The sequence below is a fragment of the Ostrea edulis genome, chromosome 10 (assembly GCF_947568905.1).
Source record: "Ostrea edulis chromosome 10, xbOstEdul1.1, whole genome shotgun sequence".
NCBI classification, from domain to species: Eukaryota; Metazoa; Mollusca; class Bivalvia; order Ostreida; family Ostreidae; genus Ostrea; species Ostrea edulis.
In genome coordinates this window covers 14,802,222-14,823,227 of record NC_079173.1, presented here as the reverse complement: position 1 = coordinate 14,823,227, position 21,006 = coordinate 14,802,222, and the positions used below count along the sequence as shown (strand labels likewise).

Here is a 21,006-nt window from a genome sequence, read left to right as displayed (position 1 = left end):
TAATATCCACAATTAATCTATACATATTTATGAATTAACAGTTTTTTAAAACTGTTGATATTTAAATGTTCTCATTTCAACAAGTTTTTATCTATTTTTATTATTCTGTATAACGAAAATGTATGATTTTCTGATGTTGATGTATACTTCTGTTTTTGCATGTCTGACATCTTTAAAAAGGTGGCAACATATATGTTTTCTTTGGTTATTAATTAAATTAAACTATATTGAGTGGAAATCAATAAAGTTTTCCCACTTTTAACCATTAATATTGATAAGTCACATGAGGATTGAGCTACCTTAAATGATGATGTGGGTTTCAAGAATTCCAAAATTGATATCAACCTATATATCTCAACGAATTTGAATACTACCTACAACAAATTTGCCAGTTTCTGGATTCATATCCAGAATCATCATGTCAGTGTGAACGTCACCATTGGCATTTACAGATATGTTTCTGGATACCCCTACAATAGTATAGAACATATCATAAGAAAGATTGGTATGCACATAAATTTGAGCGTTGAAATATTTGAGAAGCTAAAATGAAACTGAAAGTTAAGGGTCATCGATATGGAATTTAAAAGTGTTTCCTTGCATACTGACATTAAAAAGAAGACTTCCTATGTTGGTTAAATGCATTGTGAAGGTCAAAATGACGACGATTTCAAATTAAAATTTATTTATTTTCTCAGTATCATATCCCAGTGAACACTAAATTGTGGAAACCGCAGAATCGTCCATATCTGCTTCATATTTGATATTTTATTGAACATTAACAATCCAATTCAAATAAAGAACTTAACTTCATGACAAATTGGATATTTTCAGCTTCTTCATTATCAATTTCCAAATTTCATAATCAATTATCATCTGCATATATTCATCTTTCTTACTTCTTAATAGCATGATCTGCGTATGATCAATTGTGAAATCGGGGCAGGTCACTGACAAATAAGTATTATTTAAAGAGAGTATTATTGATATCATTTGATGATTACAATTACTTCATTTGCAAACTACAAAAATTAAATGTTGTATGATGTCTGTCATACCGATTATTAGACCACTATTAAGATATTTTACATGTATGTAATGGAGATATAGGGCTTACTGCAAGTGTGACAGGTCAACAGGAGATGCGTATTTCTTATGGGGAGCTTAACCCTATCTCTGTTTTTCCCATATGTCCACGCTTACCCTAATGTCATCATTCTCTTCATAAAAGTGATCATTGTTTGCCGTCTTTAATTTTTCCTCGTGGACTTAAACTTACAGAATTTTCCTTATCTTCATGCGATTTTTAGGTTAAGGTAATATACAGTTATCAATCGCATAACTCCTATAGGAGTAAACACTTAAGAGTATGGCTAAGACGGACCCTGATCATACCAGATGAGTGCTCAAGTACCTAGTGGAATTGTTTGAACACTGTCGACAGGTTACACCCGCCACGACCCCTACATCTCCATCAGATAAACTAGGTATCCCTCGATGGAATCTCTGTGTGTATAGAAAGACTTAACAATTGGTTGATACACATTATACAGTGGTTAGATACTTCGTTACTACATTTTAGCTTGAAAATACGGATGTATGTTTGATTGCTGGGGTAAAATTTTGAAATTCATTTCAAAATTAAGGATCATTTCCCTCGTGCATAGCTCTTATCCTTAGACGAATTTGACTCCAGTTTTTGGCACTCTGTTTTCCCTCAAATATCTTACAAGTTTATTGTTATTTCAGATTTCAAGCATTTCGGTTGAGCATCACTGAAGAGACATTATTTGTCGAAATGCACGTCTGGTGCATTAAAATTGGAACCGTATGAGTTTTACATACAGAGTTTGACCCAATGACAGATTGTATTGACTACCTAGATCTATGAACATATGTAACTATCATGAAATTTGCGAAATGCTTATTCTTTGGAAAGTCCTGTAATATCAGTACATTGTGCAGTAATAAGGATTGATGTTGTTGTCCATTGTATAGATATATTTTGTCGTACTAAATACAAACGAGAATTTACCATTAAGAGGTTTTGTTCTTACCATTAAATGTTTTGTTCCATAGCCTTTTAGTGATCTCTTTGCCGTCTCTGAAGTCTTTCCCATCACGGATTATGTCCTTTAAAACCTCTCCATACAGTGTGAAGGCGGTATAAAATGCGAAAGCGTATGGATTTATCTATGTAATGAATCATGTATTTCCTTTATAACAATTAATGCAGCTGCACGTTAAGTTGTTGAAAAACCTAAACATGCAATATGTTCTCTGTTCTATAGAAAAATAAACATTATGGAAAAAAGAGCATATATCTACTATGAAACAGAATTTAGTCAAAAACGTTTACTTGAGAAGAAAAAATCTTTTGCTGTGACCTTCATTTCGACATTCGGATATATTGACGATGTTTATCTATTAACAATAATGACTTTCATTCATATGTCGATCAGATATATCCCAGTGAACTCAAAATAAACGACGTCATAGAGTCGTCCACGTCTGCTTCATATTTAGATATTTTATTGAAAGTAGATATTAACGGTGAACTAACAACTTAACTTTATGACAAAAGCGATGGTTTCAAATTCTCCATCGTCAACTTCCATATTTATTTAGCAATATTCCATTATCACCTGCATACGGTGTTTTTACCTCTTAACTGATTCGATATGCAACAGCTTCTTCTGCGTATGGTCAGTTTATAAATCGAGTCAGGCTACTGATAAACAAGTTAATGATGCAGAGTTTTCAACAGTCTCCTTTAAAGCCAGCATTTTGCAAATTCTATGGTCGTTATAACGATCTAGTTTGCCTACCATTGGGCCAAATCCTGTTTGACGTGTTCGTACTGATTGTTTGACAGCTCTTGGCACACTGATTTTGACTACGGATAACTTCGTTTACCTTATCCAAATATAGGGCTCACGGCAGGTGTGACCGGTCAACAGGGGATGCTTACTCCTCCTAGGCACCTGATCCCACATCTGGTGTGACCAGAGGTCCGTGTTTGCCCAACTATCTATTTTGTATTGCTTGTAGGAGTTATGAGATTGATCACTGTTCGTTATTTTCACCTTTCATCTAATTACTGGATCATTTTCTTGTTTTTTACATGAATTTACAGTTTGATTTTCATAACTGTACACATGTGGATATGATATTGAAACAGTGAAATGTAGATATAAAAAGTTAATTGTGTGTGTAACGATAAAACACCTACATCTTCCTCTACGCCGTAACTGTAGTTGTATATTTCCAGAGATCGTCTCACACTGTGAGATTTGAATTCTTGATATTCTTTGGCTTCCGATTGAAACACACCAACGAGAAACAGTGATTGGAAGACTTTTCGCACGATCTAAAAATCAAACAGTCAGTATTTTTGTAGGAATTATCAATGTCATAATTGTGTTCTTAATTAAGATTTTCTGGCAGCAAATAAAAAAAAAACAAACATACTATTCAATAAATTAAAGAAACATAGTAGATTATTATAACATACATTAAACATGCATAGTATAAACACATTTTATTGTGCTTCCTTGATTATATGAAAATACTAGCCAAAGCAGGATTCGCAAAAATAGTATATGCTTATCATAATTTCTTCGAATTACCACCTTCGCCTTTTTTCAGCATATAGCTTTTTCGGGGTTTTTTCTCTACAACTCTGATTCTAAAATGAATTACATGTATTTTGTTCTCGGTGGCATTTTATGTTGTTATTTTCTGCGATAATCGATAGATATGATAAACTTCACATTCACTAAAAAATGATTGAGGGAAGTTTGCTCACATTCACAAAGTGAATTTCCTATATCACGACAGTACACAGTACGAGAAAGCGTCGATCAGTGAGCTTCTTGTGGAGCTATGTCTATGATGTCATGTGATTTTAGCATACTTCGTAACCCCTTAATTTGTTCATACCTTAAACTCGACTCAAAACTTGGGTAGTACGTTCTATGTTGCTTTTTACAAGGTAACGGCTAGATCACCAAGTTATGAGCAAATGCGGTTTAAGCAGGTAACGCAAATAATTAATAATAGATGTTTTTTCTTCAACTGATCTCGTAATTCCACAGGAGACAATTTTAATATTTTTACTTAACATAAATCTACCATATTACAATGTATAAATTTCATTCACAGTGTCGGCAGTCAAATGACGTGAAACGTTCATTACGAGATCGATATTCTAGTCCAAAGCAAAGTAAAGCACTGAACAGAGTTAGCATGGTGTTTTAATCCACTCACACTCACAAATGATAGCAAAGAAAATAATAAACAGCCGAGCTATTGCCTATATTTCCAATAATTCCTTGAAATGCAAATGATTGATACTTTCTTGAATGGATAAGAGAAAATTACGAACGTAGATCAATATTACAAATCCCATAAAGAATATTGAGAGTAGAACAACTGCGGACTCCCGGAAACGTCCAAGAGGTAAACAGGAGTACATCGGAATAGTACGTATCCTTTGTTCATCGGTCACATCTGCCGTGTGCCCTAAATCTTAAGGGATCATGTTACTTATATGTACATGCATCTTTGATAGAACACAATTATTCTAAACCATATGTTCCCAAATTGCTTAAAATTATTCCATTCTTCAAATATTCCTTGGTCTGATATCTTTTGAGAGAGCAGCGTTCTAGTTGGATCCAAAATAAACCAATTTTTCCAAAGCAATTATTAAAAGATTCCTTTAAGTTCTATTCTACTTAAACCAACGAAAATATTTCCTTAATATAAGAATACAAATGTCGGTCAAAGTAAATCTACAATGATTTATTCTATCATTATAAACAGAATATGCACTTAAATTGGCTTTGTTTTTGACTTTCTCCAGCGAAAGTCTTATTACTCTAGTTCAGTCTTGACGCTCGATAAAAACGACCTTCTGTATTGCTCCTTATTACACTCATTAATTTGAAAATATACACGTTTTGTTTGTTGTCGGATTTAGTAGCATAATCTTAGTGTTAGTTTGCATTTTTATTTAGCTTTTATTTCTATGTGAATATTTTATCATCCTGAAGAAAGGACAGGTCGCCCCAAAAATTTGAAATCAGAATGACACATTACATAAAACAATTGTTTACTGCTAGCATGTTCTTTATGTCTACGTGGTTCATCAGACAGTTCAAATATACAAAAGTTATTAAATACTTTATTGTGTCAGTTAAATTGTTTTCCTACGGAATGTGCTATTCTGATTGTCAGTGACTATTTATAACTTTACGGAATCAACATCTTATATATCATGTTACTGATAATGTGAAGCATTGATTAACATACTTTGGGTATAAAGTTCTTTTACTCATCCAAAGGTGTTGACCTATAGAGTCTTCCACATCGCTTCATGCTTGAATATTTTACTGAACATAGATGTTAATGGAGAACTGACAGCTCAACTTTATGATAAACGAGATGACTTCAGTTTCTTGATCGTCAACTTCAAATATGTATGTAAAATATTTCATTGGCACCAGGCCTAGGGGTTATAAAACTTTTTTGAGCACGTTTTCATACTCAAACTCAAACTACGTGCTCTAAATCGTACTCATATTCAAAAGTGAAGGTTATTAAACATTTATAAAAATAATTCTCTTACTCAAATGGAGTATATGATTTAAATGCTTCGAGTATGCTTGGGACTTGTTCAGAGTTGTACTCAAAACAAATATGACTGTGTTTGAGTATGAATATGGTAAAAGTTTTATAACCTTTAGGTATGGATATGGTTTGTATGCATCTCAACTGATCATAAACAAGAGGGTATTTTCTGCGTATGATCAATTTGCATGTTAAAATATGTTACTGACAAATTAATTGATATTAGGGGATTTTGAACACTTTTTTGTTTTAATTTTAATTCACAAATTGTATGGTTTTCATAATGATCTTATTTGCAAATAAAATCTGCCATGAGGTCGAATGCTGTCTGGCGTGTTTTATTCCATTTGTTAAGTCTTTATTTTGATACTGATTTGGATTACGGATTACTCTGTTTACATGTACCTGATCAAAATAGAGGGCTCACGACGGGTGTACAACAAGGGATATGTCCGCCTCCTGGACACGTGATTCCACCCCAGTATATTTAGGGTCTCATGTTTGCTCTACTCCTATTTTGTATACCTTTTGAGATTTATGAAGTGGATCACTGATGAATATTTTCTTTTCTTCATCCATTCATTAACGTTAATTCATTGTTTAGACAAGTAATTGTTTGTATCATTCAAAAGTCATAAATATAAGTATGGTATACAACCTCGTCATTTTCATCTCCCATTTTCCAGTTTACTTCGCCATTAGCGAATCCATTGAATCCAAAGAAATACAGGAAAACATAATCCCCATTTGTCATACCCATCGAGTGCGCAATCAACATCAACTTCCTGAGGGTAAAATTATCGCACGTAATGAGAAACACTGAAAATAGAAAAAATATAATATGTTTATTGAAAACGCACATATTTAACACACACTCTCTCTTGATCTCGATTAATGTTATATGTGATAAACGTTTCAAGTATATCAATCATTTTATAGATATATATATATTTTAATATTCATTTATCAGATTTCCGGTTTATAAAGATTTTCCCAGAGGCAATTACAAACATTTAACAATTTAGCACATAGAATGAATACAATGCATATAAATGATGTGGGATAATATACCTAATAGGGGTATACCAGAGGTGGGACCAGGCGTCTAGGAGGATTGAGCATCCCATACACTTCCCCTGTCGACCGGTTACACCTACCGTGAACCCTATATCTCGATCACTTACAGAAGTTAAAGGAGTAATCCGATGTCACAATCATCGTGTAATGAACAGCCTAGCAATTGACTTAACGATGTCAGACAGCATTTGAAGCAATGACAAGTCATATTGGCAAACTAGCCTTTCATAACGAACATAGAAATTGCGAAATACTGACTTTAGAAGAGGCTGTTTGTCTGAGTTTGAGCATTGACATAATCGGGTTACATAGTACAATATACATTACAACTGTTCATTCTCCTCATACATTACATTAAGGATGAAATATCTGGTGACCGAAGTTTCCTGCCATGATAAATATGCGGGGATTTGTACGATGAAAATGTGTCACTACTGTGACTATTGTTTGCGGCAGATATACTAGTACGTCACCTGAACTAGAAGGCAACTCATAATTCATAATGTATTGTTATTTTTTATTATTTTTTCATATATTAAATAATGCAGTTTCTTTTTCCCGTTAGTATAGATATAGGATTGCAATATAACCAATTCAAATACTTTCCTTTTTGCGAAACATTTACAGACGGCTTTGGATATTTTCAGAAATGCATTGTCAATTGCGAGGTCGATCTAAGTAATTGTTCTAATGTTTAAAAAAATAATAAACGATTCTATTTTCCCCATAATAATTTGACTTTTTTCAGTTTAGTTCAGCAAGTCTCACTACGCTGTAAATGACATTTAAAACTCCAGATGTGGATGTGACAAAACTATCAAAAAGCCCACAATTCCATTGATCATGTCAAATATATATACAGTGTTGAAATGTAACAAATCAAAACTTTTTTTATGAAATTATAAATCAAAATACCTCAATCACATCAGGCAAAAGAAAATGGAGTGAGCTTTTGGAAGTTGACACTAAAGAATTTAAAATAATTCATAAGATACCCTTCAGAGTGACAAAAGATAGCAAAATACAATGGTTGCAATATATGATTATAAACCGAATCTTGGCTACAAACTCTTTTTTATTCAAAATCAAAAAAAAAATGACGCAAAGTGTTGCAATCATTGTCATTCTGAAGAGGAAACAATAGAACATATTCTGTGGGAATGTGATTTTTTACAATTATTCCTAGCGGAATTTGAGCATTTGTTAGAAGATAAGACTGATTGACAGATAGCTATTACAAAAAAATCTTTTATTCTCGGTTTTATTGAAAATAATAGTATGATACAAAACACTATTTTCTTATGGCTTAAATACTATGTGTACACAGCAAGATGCACTGAGAAGTCATTGAGTGTGCGTGCTGCAATTTCACAAATGAATTTTTTTTTACGAAACTCGAAACTTAATTTCGTATAAAAATGGTAAAAAGGAAAAGTTTGATGCCCAATGGAATCGATGGAACCCTCTGTTTTCTTAACTTCTCTCTCTTCCTCTTCTTCTGTCAAAACCCAAACTAGCTAACCGTAATTTAGTTATATAAATACTGTGACAAAGACCCTGGGAATTTGCATGGTATTATGGTATATATACTTAGTCAATAATGTTCACTCATATTGGAACGTCACCAGCTGTAATTAAAGTACCACAAATTTAGACCTATACTTAGCGCTTACGGTTGTAGCAGTGAGGGTTCTCACACCCACCGTGAGCCCAATATGTAGTGAGAATAGATATTAATCAATGAAAGTTTCTTCTAAAATGTTTTAACCCTTTCGAAAGTGCTAAAATCAATATTTACTGATATTATCATACAAAATTTATGAAATTCACGAAAACTGCGGATAAAAGGCGGATGTGACCGGTTGAAAAGGGATGCTTACTCCTCTTAGGCACCTGATCCCACCTCTGGTGTGTCCCGGGGTATGTGTTTGCCCAACTTTCTATTTTGTATTTCTTAAAGCAGTTATAAGATTGATCACTGTTTGTTATCTTCGCCTTTCATAGAAATTTTAATTTCTTATTTATACGCCGGAATCTTCACATGAAAAAATGAATTAGTAATTAAAATCGTTTGATCTTAGATGGATAGCGTTTCTTTAAGAAGTAGTGGGTTACAAACTAATATTTATGGACTATTAGAACATTTATTGTCCATCAAGCTTGATTTTACAACAACATGTTTACAAAGTTCCTTTTAAAGTTAGTTGAAACCGCACTTTTTTCTATATATTTAGAGTACTTAAGAGATTTAATATGCATTAATATTATGCCCGTAGAAAATAACGAGATTATACAATCGACTTATAAGATACTTAAGATATAAGGAATGAACCCTCACTTATCCATCATCGCTCATTATATCATAATGATTCTGAGCTCATCTTTCTTTTATGTCCTACGAACATTAAATATTTCTCTTCAACAATAGATTAAAGGTGACTCACCAATAAAACTATGTCACACTTTATATCCCTAGTAATTATGCGTCGAGGAAATCTATTAAGCTTTTCAATTCACATTTTGATCTTAATTGTACGTTGGGTAAAAAGATGTTTAATTGAAGCATGAATCTACTTTCTGCTCGGTACTAAAGCTCTAGATATTGTAGAAGTCTTAATACATGAAAACAAATTACCACATCAGTTTACCTTTTCGATGAAATCAGAAAGCAATCAAAAACCTCTGTCTTGTTTGAGTTGATTGAGGATAAATGTGAAACACAGCCATCTTTTTCTGTTACGGATGATTTTCTGTATAGAATTTATATCATTTACAAACCTGAGAATAAAATTGACACCATTTGTAAATGTGAGCATAAAATTAGTGTCAATTGGGTTTATGAATCTGAATATACAATTGGTATGAATTGTAAACTTTAGCATGGAATTAGTATGAAAGGTGAAGATAACGAACAGTGATCAATCTCATAACTCCTATAAGCAATACAAAATAGAAAGTTGGACAAACATGGACTCTGGATATACCAGGGGTGAGATTAAGTGCCTAGGAGGGGTAAGCATCCCCTGTCGACCGGTCAAACCTGCTACAAGCCCAATATTTTGATCAGCATAAATACAATTAGTATTAATTGCAAATGTAAGTATATGTCGGCTAATTAACATATATCTTTCTTATTTCACCAGTTCTAGAAATTAACAAAATGAGACATCGAACTTTAGTTAGGTAAACAGATGATATTACCCACTGTTAATATCTCATTGAATAATGTTGATTTATAAAACGTCACACCGTATATCAGGGTTTTTTTTTTCGCGTGTATCCAATTTCCGCTTTGTTCGCGACGATTTCCGAAATGCTGAAAAAATAAATCCGCGTAAATTTGATACAAAGTTAGCTTTTATGATGAAGTTATACGGCCGATCTATCCCTACATCTCAAAGTCTGTCGAAATTCACAACTATGAAAACAACGGCCTTGATTCCCCGATTCTTGAATTTATTAGATAAACAACAACTCAGTTTTTGTTAATTAACCCCATCCGAACCTATGTTGGTTATACGTTAACCAGTTGATGGCTTGGGTATAATAATTGAGTTAATGTGTCGACTAAACAAGATTACAGCCAACTATTACTCGTACAGTGTAGTATATATTTAGGACGTTGTATGCTTGCATCATATTTTATACTTTAAATTGTCTTGATTTGTACTTGTTATCCATTATGACATAATGTTGCATTCATGCTTATATGTGTAAGGATTATTCGTTGTGTATTCTATGGTTTTTCTTTTAATTATCAATTGTAAATTTTAGTATGTTGTACAGCGCTTTAGAGTATTTTTAGATAAGGCGCTATATAAGTGTACTTTTATTATTATTATTATTATTATATTAGCAATTACTATAAGCCTTTTAGCTTGTTTCTCAATCTATTTCATGTATAAGACATTGTTTGTAAACATTATCGAATTATTTACGAATAAATATTGTTTAAACTAAACTTTAAAAAAAAACTAACTATTACTCGTGCGTTTTAAAACGAAACTGTTAGGGGCGATGATTCCCAGAATAGTCATACTCGACTGAAATCGAAAGTAGGAATCCTGTTATAATAGAAAAATGTACAGTCGTTGAATAAAGGTAACGTGAAATCACACGGAAATGTTGTAAAACTCACGGTCGTTGTCTACCTGATATGTAGACATCCTTCATTTTAGCCTTTGAATAATTAAGGGACACACGTAATCACTACAAAATACGGAACGTAGTCAAAATCAAAGGGTGTATTGGCTGTTCGGTTTAAATTAAAGAATGGTCAAAAACATGATAGTTTCACTTCTGAAAAATATGTGCACCAATGAAAACAGTTCTGTCTTCATTAAATTCAAAATGTTGATGATGATTTGGAAATCCGATATTATCCTTCAATGTACGTAAAAGAAATCAATTAAATGCTAAGAACATGAAATATTCAGAGGTTGTTCTGAGTAGACAAAAGAGTTACCGGGTATCTCAACAAGGTGTCCTCAAGATAGGACTCGCTAACGCAGATGTTGATTAAGAGGAAGAACAACCAATATTTTGTTAAACATAAATTTCCTCGTTAATATACATCATTCGTTTTGATATATAAAATGAATGTGTCAATTGACCTTTAAGGATTTACGCAAGAAAATAAATTCTCATGGACTTTCTAAGTGGAATGAGTAGAGAAAATAATGAACTAAAAGATTTACACAGTAGCTAGAGAAGTCCAATATGTCCTGCAACATTTAGAAATCTTTGGAATTTTTCTTTCAAATTTCACTTCTTCTGTGCCATAATTATGATGATATTTTACTAAATATTTTGCGGCATTTCTTGTAATGCGACAATGAAGCATAGCATTGTCAGTTCTTTGTTCCATACATTCTGAGATTAAAGCGTTTTGTACGTGTATGTATACAAACACTGAACCTTTCTGCCAACTGAACTGAACCCTCGTAAAAACATCCGAGAAAGATCACCTTATAAATCGCATAGCAAGTACTGTTGTTAAAGATTTTTTCAAGTATCTGGATTTTTTTTCCCCTTTAAACAAGCCACATCGCTCACCTAAGTCACCTTGGCCCTGCTATTGTTCAGTTGTTGTGATTTTTGAAATACTTTCTATCACTTTTTCCTAATGAAAAATGTTGACCCAATATTATGGTCTCAGCTTAGCACTAACGTACATGTATCGAAACATATCTGAAATGAATTTACATAACACAAAGATACATCAATGCCAATATGACTAACATGATCTTACTGTTTTTGGATAAAACCAATGTAACAAGATCATTGGTCATGTTTTAATATGAAATTCCTCGCCATAAGAAATCTATACACAAAATATAAAAGTTCTATCTCAAATACTTTGGGAAATATTTAATAGGTCAGTTTTTTTATTAAAAGTAAGTCAAACGTCCTGCTCAAGGTCACCAAATCAAACACCAAAGCATAGCATAGCCTTGTCATAAAGAATTTGTATACGAAATATAAAATCTTAACCTTAAATACTTTAGGAAATATTGATTAGGTAAGGCCTTTAAGAAAGTACGTCAAGGTCACAAGATCAAATTGTATCACAGGTCTTAAATCAATATAGAATATGATAGCCCTGCTTTCAATAGTTCTAGAAGTATTGAAGGATATTCTCTCCTAAGAAGCATCACACTTTTTTAATAAACCATTTTAACTGATCTCGATCAGAAAGACAATGCAAACATTAAAAATGAATGTGTTGGTGCAGAATTTAAGGTATTGCAGCCACTCAAAGTTACACCTTTGTTGAAACTTATTTTTTCTTGGAAATCATTAATTTCCATAAGAAACACAATGAAAAATCAAATATCAATGACAGAATACTGTTGATTGTCTTTTGTCAGTTAAGTCTGGAGCCGTATAGATTTGAGACTGATCTTTCGCAATAAAAAAAAATTAAAAAAGATGTTCAGCCTAGTCGCAGACCAAGCAGAAGGTACACGTTTATTCATACAAATGTCTCGAACTTCAACTTGTCATTACGCAAATGATGGATCCACAGTTTACATAGTCATTTATTTTCAGGTGACTTGGTTGAGTCAGGGATTTAGAAAACAAAATCCCCTTCGCATTAGTGTAATTAACTACTTGACAGGAAGGCGTCAACCTATTTATTTGTAAAACCTACCAAATGCACATATTTGATAATCTTAGAATCTCATCAAAACCGGCACTGACGGTGTGACGTCAAAATCATTGATCTCTGTGGTCTTGAATACAAAAAATTTCAACATCATGGCAGTCTCTATAGATAGCGGGATTATCAATTTTTAACGAATTCAAATTAGTGTTGAAGCTTATCTAGGCCGTATATTAACAGAATATGATGACGATTTTTTATCATAAGATTAATCCTATCATTTATAATGTAAAATGTTTCCGGATGCCATCCCCTTTGTGAGTACCCATATGTCAAATTTGGTTTAAATAGAATTCGGAGCACTTGACTTATTATCGAGAAACCAGTTCTAACAGTTAACTTCCATGAAAACGGGATGATTTCAGCTTCTCTATCGTCAACTTCCTTTATATATGTAACAGTATTCCATTATCATCTGCACACGGTGTGTATATATCCTAAATGATTCGATACGGAAGAGATTGCTCTGCATACGATCAGATTTTAAATTAATACACTATACTGACAAAAACGTTCGTGGTGCAGAGGTTTCAACAGTCTTGTTAAAAATCAGCGTTTCGTTAAATCCTATTGCCGTTATAATAAAATGGTTTGTATATACAAAATATCATTGGGTCAAATACTGTCTGACGTGTTTCATACCGATTGTTAGACCGTTCTTTGCACACTGATTTTGACTACCTGATCAAGATATAGGGCTCACCGCGGGTGTGACCAGTCAACAAGGAATACTTACTCCTCCTATGTACCTGATCCCGCATCTGGTATATACAGGGATCCGTGTTTGTCCAACACTATTTTGCATTGCTTATAGGTGTTATGAGATTGATCACTGTTCATTATCTTCACCTTCCATTTTAACAAACGTGCATATGCACTATGTCAAAAAAAGCTCATCTATTTTTCAGTTCTTCTGGTCCAGTGGTTCTTGAATTATTTTTTTTTTTGATGACCCAAATAAAGTTTGAATATTTGCAATTATCTTTCCCTTGAAAGAGTAATATCCCTTCATTTGAACCAACTTGAATTCCCTTTAGCTAAGGATCCTTTCTGTCGGGTTTAATTGAAATTGACGTGGTGGTTCTGAAGAAGAAATCGAAAATGTGAATATTTCACAAGAAACAAAGGGACGTACCGACAGACGGACACACAGACAGCGGACAACGAGTGATGAGAATACCTCACTTGAGCTTTAAGCTCAGGTGAGCTTAAAAGGGACCTGCCAAATAGTTGATAAGAACAGGAAAAACATGTCTCAATTAGAAAAAAAACTTATACATATTTACTTGACAGCAGAGTGATATTTTTGCGTATGCTCTTACTAAAGAACGTCCACATCAAATGAAATTGATAAAGAATATCAGAATTGAAATAAAAAAGCATAAAAATTTTGATTGAATTGAATATAAACATTACATATTTCCTTTCGGAGAAAGAACAGCATTTGATGATCAAAAACATCCAGGTACTCAAATGATGATCCATATTTTTCAAATGAGTAATTTCTTCCACAATTTTAATCGCAAAATGCATGTAAATTATCTGAGTAATTTAAGAATTTCATGTCCTCCGGAAGGTGCTAAATTCCTTGTTAGGATGTAACTGACACTTCCCCTGGCTTTCACCATGAGTCTTTTCGGTTTCTAAACTTCTGTCGTTTTCACGTCAATCCTTTTACGTACTCCTCTGATGAGGAAAATATCAAATTCAACCGGTACTTCTATCATTGCGTTTCATTAAAGGATACATCTCATGTTTTCAAAGTATACAAAACTATTTGCATTCTGTCTTCCTTATGCTTATAGTAATTAATTATAATAGTTCGTTCGCCGAAATATTGCGATAATTAGCCCCAATGTGGACTGAAGTCTAAGCCCCGATTTCAAAAATCTAATTAGTTAGGTAGTCATGTGGTACCGTGACGTCACATGCGACCTCCGTCGATTAACTCATTGTGAACGTTGAGTAAGATATTTTTAAAAACTTGGGTTTTAGGGGCCTATTCATCATAAACATTTATTTCGATGTTGACCCCGAGTCTTATATGTCTTAGACACCAGTGCATACAAATAGCGACCCGAATGTAGCGAGGAAAGCAAGTAATTGCAGAGTAAAAATGTTTACATGGGGTCGTTGTCTCAACACTACTTGATAATATCATTACTTTGAATATCCTTCATAAACGTTAATTGCTTTTTTGAATAAACAGTGCAATTATAATTAGATTTATTTTTGGAATTAGATTTGATTGTTTTGCTATTTTCCGCCACACTCAAACATTTTTCATTTATCTGGTGGCGCCCAGTTTTTATTGGTGGAAGAGAGAACTCAGATACAATGTACCTTGGAAGAGACCACCGACCTTCCGAAAGTAAACTGGGAAACTTTTTCACTTACTGGAGCAAGGGGGATTGGAACTCGCGCCAACCAGAGTTGAGAGGCCGTGTGATTTTGATCGCGATGCTCTAACCACTCGGCCACGGAGTTCCCTTGCGATTAGGGGAATTATGATACGATGTATCATTGCGATAAGATAATGAATTTGAATTGACAACTAGACCTACTGTCACGGGAGCATTTAAAAAAACTAATTGAAAAAAAAAAGGATCAAATCTATAGTGGAAATCATAATCCTTAATTTCAATCAAGCAATTTTATCAAATCTATAGTGGAAATCATAATCCTTAATTTCAATCACACAATTTTATTTATCATTATTTTTCAATATTCACATTTGCCAATACACTTCTTTATCTGACAGTACTAAAGCAATTGAGATTCAATTTAGTGTAATATGAAGCTGGTCACTTGATCTGTCTTTTCTTGCATATGAATATAATAACTGCTTCAAAAGTCAGTTCCTGTACTTTCGTCTGGCTTCTTGCCTATGCAATGCAGTGGGGGATTTAGACACCCGCCCCTTTCGCCACAAATTTAGATAATAGAAATAGTGTGAGTAAAATTCCAGATTGTCAACATTTTGACTAATACTTGACTTTCACACACACCCTTTCCTAAACCCTGGATCCGCCACAGCGATGACATCATAACAGAAACAAACACAGCAGGACATTTATATATCGTTTATTTTATAAACAAACAAGAACTTCAGCAATGTATAAAACAGAAACATTAAACATACCGTTCTGTTGTTTCATATTTAAACGTTTTAAAAACCGTCTACAACTATGCCTCAATGGCAACTTCTGCATGGCGAATTTATGAAATAAAGTTCTATGGTATTGGAAGCGAAAAAAATGTAGGCAGAATTATAGGACTATTTACTTTATGATAATAAGTTAACCTGTTGTTTCCTGGCAACTGCCATCACGGCTATGACTCGGCATGAACATAAGCGAGGCTGGTTTCGAGGCTCGAAAAATTATTTTCATGTCAGGGTTCCGTTGCGAGATTTCATTAAAATCCTACAACAGAAATGTCTCAAGTGAACAAAAACTTCGTCAGTTCGTTTTTATTTTATCTTACACACACTGAAGGTAAATAAAAGAAGCAACCTACCTGCACTTTGTCTAATTATGTCCTACTGTCTTGAATTGTCTCCTGCATGGCTACAACCACGAGTCCTAACGATGGTCATGTAGTTGTTTCTTTCCAAAAACCTTACTAAGAACTTAATGTTCACTTGACCCATCATATCCTCGTTCAAGTTCTCTCAGATCATTTGTATTCCTGTCGAAATCGGTGTTCAACGATTGCGTTTTCAACTTTGTAGGCTAGACCAACGCCAGTTTCTCCATCGCTGATCACGACCAAATCACATCACGGATGTAGTTTACTCTTCTCTTGTCTACATTTCAGTTATTTCTACGCTCTAAATTACCTTTATTTTTACACCTGTTACGTCTTTTATAACCTTTTGAATTAAATATCTGTATCTTATATTCTCTTTGATATTGTTCCTAATTTTTTATTCGATAAAACTCTAACGAACTATATTTTGTGTTCTCCGATCGTTATTTTGTTCATATGCTACATAATTATGGAAGCTCGGTAAAATAGAAAATGTAAATATAAGAAATAAAATATCATTTTGGGGTGTTATTGGGATATGATATAAAGTTGGTACATAATCAAACCTACTGTAACGCCCTTCGGGTGTTATAGGATTTGATCATGTGACCAACTTCATGTCATATCACAATAACATTAAAAATTATATCTTATTTCTTAAATGTATACGTTGTTAGGAAGTGAGAGCACGGAATTTATATTTTAGGCCAACTACGCACTCTACCGGGACTATTAGTTACACAGTTAGTAACCTGATGCGGAAAAATACATGGTGTGAAAACAAAACCCGCATTCGCCGAGCCCGATACGGGCTTTCTTTTCACACCATGTACTTTTCCGTATCAGGTCCCAACTAACTGTGTAACGAATTTATCACGTCGAACTCTATCTGTATATGTGGGGGGTCTATATCTCCATCAATTTTGTGACGGCTGCAAGTCGAACCCGACCATAAAATACTCGTTCAATTCAGATTTTTCTCGCATGATATGTTTTTTTTTCACGGCTTGTGATCAAGATCTGTCCAATTAGATTTTAACAATATTGTCTGAGACGTGATAAATAGAATTACCGAAATACCCCGTAACCTACGGAAATACCCATTTTTTCATATTGTATTATTGTAATTAAAATATTTGTGTAAGACATTTTTTATATACATGTATATATGAACCCATTTATATTCATTTATATTCTGTCTAAGAAGACCTCCGCGATGTCAGTCGGAATTTTTCATCTTTTACATATATAAACCCAGATGTAATGTAAGCATACTGCATATCATTTCAAAACAGATATTATTATGCCATTAAGAATCCTATCATGAAAATTCTTTCCAGCTAATTGTACATTTCTCTTCAAAGTGGGCAAGCTGAAGACGACTTTATAACAGAATCACCATACCATATTTGATATTTCTAATAGTAATGCCTTTAATGTTTTTATTTTTTCCTATTTGTATTGATATAATTTCTGCATATATTAGAAATATATAAGGTGATAAAGGGTATCCTTGTGGGCACCCTCTCTGAATATTAAAAACTTCAGACAGATTGCCGCCTTAGTTAATTCTATATTTGATTAAAAGCTGGAATTGAAATTTTTTCATGACTTAGAATGCTATCCCGAATGTTGACGCTTCAGTAAATTAATTATACATTCAATTCGTAACGCAAAATTTCACTATGATTGCAATTCAACATTTCCTATTTTTTATTATAATACTAAGATAGACACGATTCAAGATACAGATTTAGTTGATTTTGTGTACACCTATATCTAATTATCAAGTCAACATTTTAGAACAATATTCAAGAGATTTGAGGTAGAAATTAGTATAGGGTTTTTATTTAAAGAATTGAAATACCCATATGTATTAGGAAAACATATCACGTGTTAAGCGTTACTCATGTTGAAATGTGAAAGAGTTGAATTATCAACAAGATTATTATCATTCCTCTTGAATTTTTTCACAGAAATCGGCATCTTTTTCACTACGTTAGTTTTAGAAAACAATATCCATGATTTGAGTTAGTGAAGGTTTATGGCATTAAATGGATGTGCTTGATTCGGGTATGTGAAGGTTTATGGCATTAAATGGATGTGCTTGATTTGAGTTAGTGAAGGTTTATGGCATTAAATGGATGTGCTTGAATTTACGTATGTGAATGTATATGGCATTGAATGGATGTGCTAGATCTGAGTATGTAAAGGTTTCTGGTATTAAATGGATGTGCTAGATTTGGGTATGTGAAAGTTTGTGTCATTAACTATTGTTACGTACCTCTTGACACTCTGCTTGCTCTCTGAAGGATCTCAACCAATTCACTTTCGGAATCCGAGTTAGATATTACCATTGTAGATCTTAGCCCCGCTTCTATGAGTTTTGCATGAACACTTTCGGACACAAATCTGTTCAGATTATAAAGGGCTTGAACTCGTGTACCAGCTCCTTGATACATGACACTTACGTCCGTCCAGTTGTAATAAGAAAGAACCTTTACGTAAAAGTCACCGACTTGAGAATAACTGAAGGCGAGTCTCGTCAGCGTTTGGAAGACCTGCTTGTCTTGTAATGCTACATAAGACCCTCCTGTACCAAACATGGGGTGGTTCCACTCTGTCGCCATCTTTCCGACAATCATTGCTGATATGGTGCAAGCTAAAAATTATGCAATTAACTTAGATGACCAATATCTTTGGTTTTACATAAAATTTGAAGGCACATGTTGATTTTATTTCTCCTACTAAATTAACTTATGAATGCTCGTGTGACTCATTACACAATACAGCAAAATAATTATATTAATGTTCGAGTTAATTGTGATTTTCACATGATTTCTGCATGTGTTGCTTTGATTTACATTTGTAAACTTGTTGGGTTGATATGCTCTATAGATTTATTCTGCGTTTTATTACCATTGCTAATATTTGATTCTCTAAGCATTTTTTGAGAATTTATTAAAACTTTTATGTTTGATTTTTTGCAAGTCCAAAGTAACCACCAATGTGTTGAAAATTAATGCAAGGTTAAGATAACGAACAGTGATCAATCTCATAACTCCTATAAGCAATACAAAATAGATAGTTGGGAAAACACGGACCCCTGGACACACCAGAGGTGGGATCAGGTGCCTAGGAGGAGTAAGCATCCCCTGTTGACCGGTCACACCCGCCGTGAGTCCTATATCCCGATCAGGTAAACGGAGTTATCCGCAGTCAAAATCAGTGTGCCAAGAACGGCTTAACAATCTGTATGAAACACGTCAGACAGCATTTGACCCAATGCGAGGTTGAATTGACGAACTAGATGGTTATAACGACCATAGAATTTGCGAAATGCTGACTTCAATCGAGACTGTTGAAATCCCTGTACCATCAACTTGTTTGTCAGTAGCTTACACCGATTTAAAAACTGACTATATCCAGAACAAGTTCTTGCATATCGAATCAGTTGAGATATATAAACACCATATGCAGGTGATAATGGAATATTGCTACACAAATATGGGAAGTTGACGATGGAGAAGCTGAAATCATCCCGTTTGTCATACAGTACTACTAGTATATCGGAAACACAATACCCGCCAAAATCAAATCGCCGTGTGTAATGAGAATTCCAAAGTTATTATAACGAATCTGTAACAAAGATAATATAGGTATAACGATCATGTAATGAAAAGGATACCTGGGTCGAGGCCTCTGCTGGTGGACTGTTAGTCCCCGAGGGTCTCTACAGCCCAGTAGCTAAGTACTTCGTTACTAGCTTGAAATTACGGATGTATATTTAATTGCTGTTTATAAAATTTAGAAATTCATTTCAAAATTAAGGATTATCTCCCTCATGCATAGCTCTTATCCTTGGACGAATTTGGCTCCACTTGTTTGGCACGCTGTTTTTGGCTATATTTAGATCTAAAACTTCCTAGTTATTTCGGATTTCAAACATTTCGGTTGAGCATCACTGAAGAGACATTATTTGTCGAAATGCGCATCTGGTGCATCAAAATTGGTACCGTATAAGTTTTACATATGAGGATAACTCGGATTACCTTTAAAGATATAGGGCTCACGGCGGATGTGACCGATCGACAGGGGATGCTTACTCCTCCTAGGCATTTTATTCCACATCTGATATATCCAGGGTTCCGTGTTTGCCCAACTCTCTATTTTGTATTGCTTATAGGAGTTATGAGATTGATCACTGTCCGTTATCTTAACGTTTGATATAACGAATATGTAATGTACATGATATAAATGTAACGAATACGTAATGAACATGATATAAATGTAACGAATATGTTATGAACATGATATAAATGTAACGAATATGTTATGAACATGATATAAATGTAACGAATTTGTAATGTACATGATATAAATGTAACGAATATGTAATGTACATGATATAAATGTAACGAATATGTCATGAACATGATATAAATGTAACGAATATGTTATGAACATGATATAAATGTAACGAATATGTAATGTACATGATATAAATGTAACGAATATGTAATGTACATGATATAAATGTAACGCATATGTCATGAACATGATATAAATGTAACGAATATGTAATGAACATGATATAA

General features: G+C 33.6%; 1 protein-coding gene across 1 annotated transcript in view; it reads right to left on the bottom strand.

The window, feature by feature from the left end:
• LOC125666890 (atrial natriuretic peptide receptor 1-like) overlaps positions 1-19,038 on the bottom strand; it is a 50,965-nt gene extending 31,927 nt beyond the window's left edge. Inside the window, exons 1-5 of the mRNA XM_048900216.2 lie at positions 18,693-19,038; positions 6,293-6,453; positions 3,233-3,370; positions 2,058-2,193; positions 379-470 (exon numbers count right to left, since the gene is read on the bottom strand). Of these exons, the coding sequence (XP_048756173.2) occupies positions 379-470; positions 2,058-2,193; positions 3,233-3,370; positions 6,293-6,453; positions 18,693-19,038 (873 nt within the window). The remainder of the gene's footprint in view (positions 1-378; positions 471-2,057; positions 2,194-3,232; positions 3,371-6,292; positions 6,454-18,692) is intronic.
• Between the last annotated feature and the right edge of the window lie 1,968 nt (positions 19,039-21,006).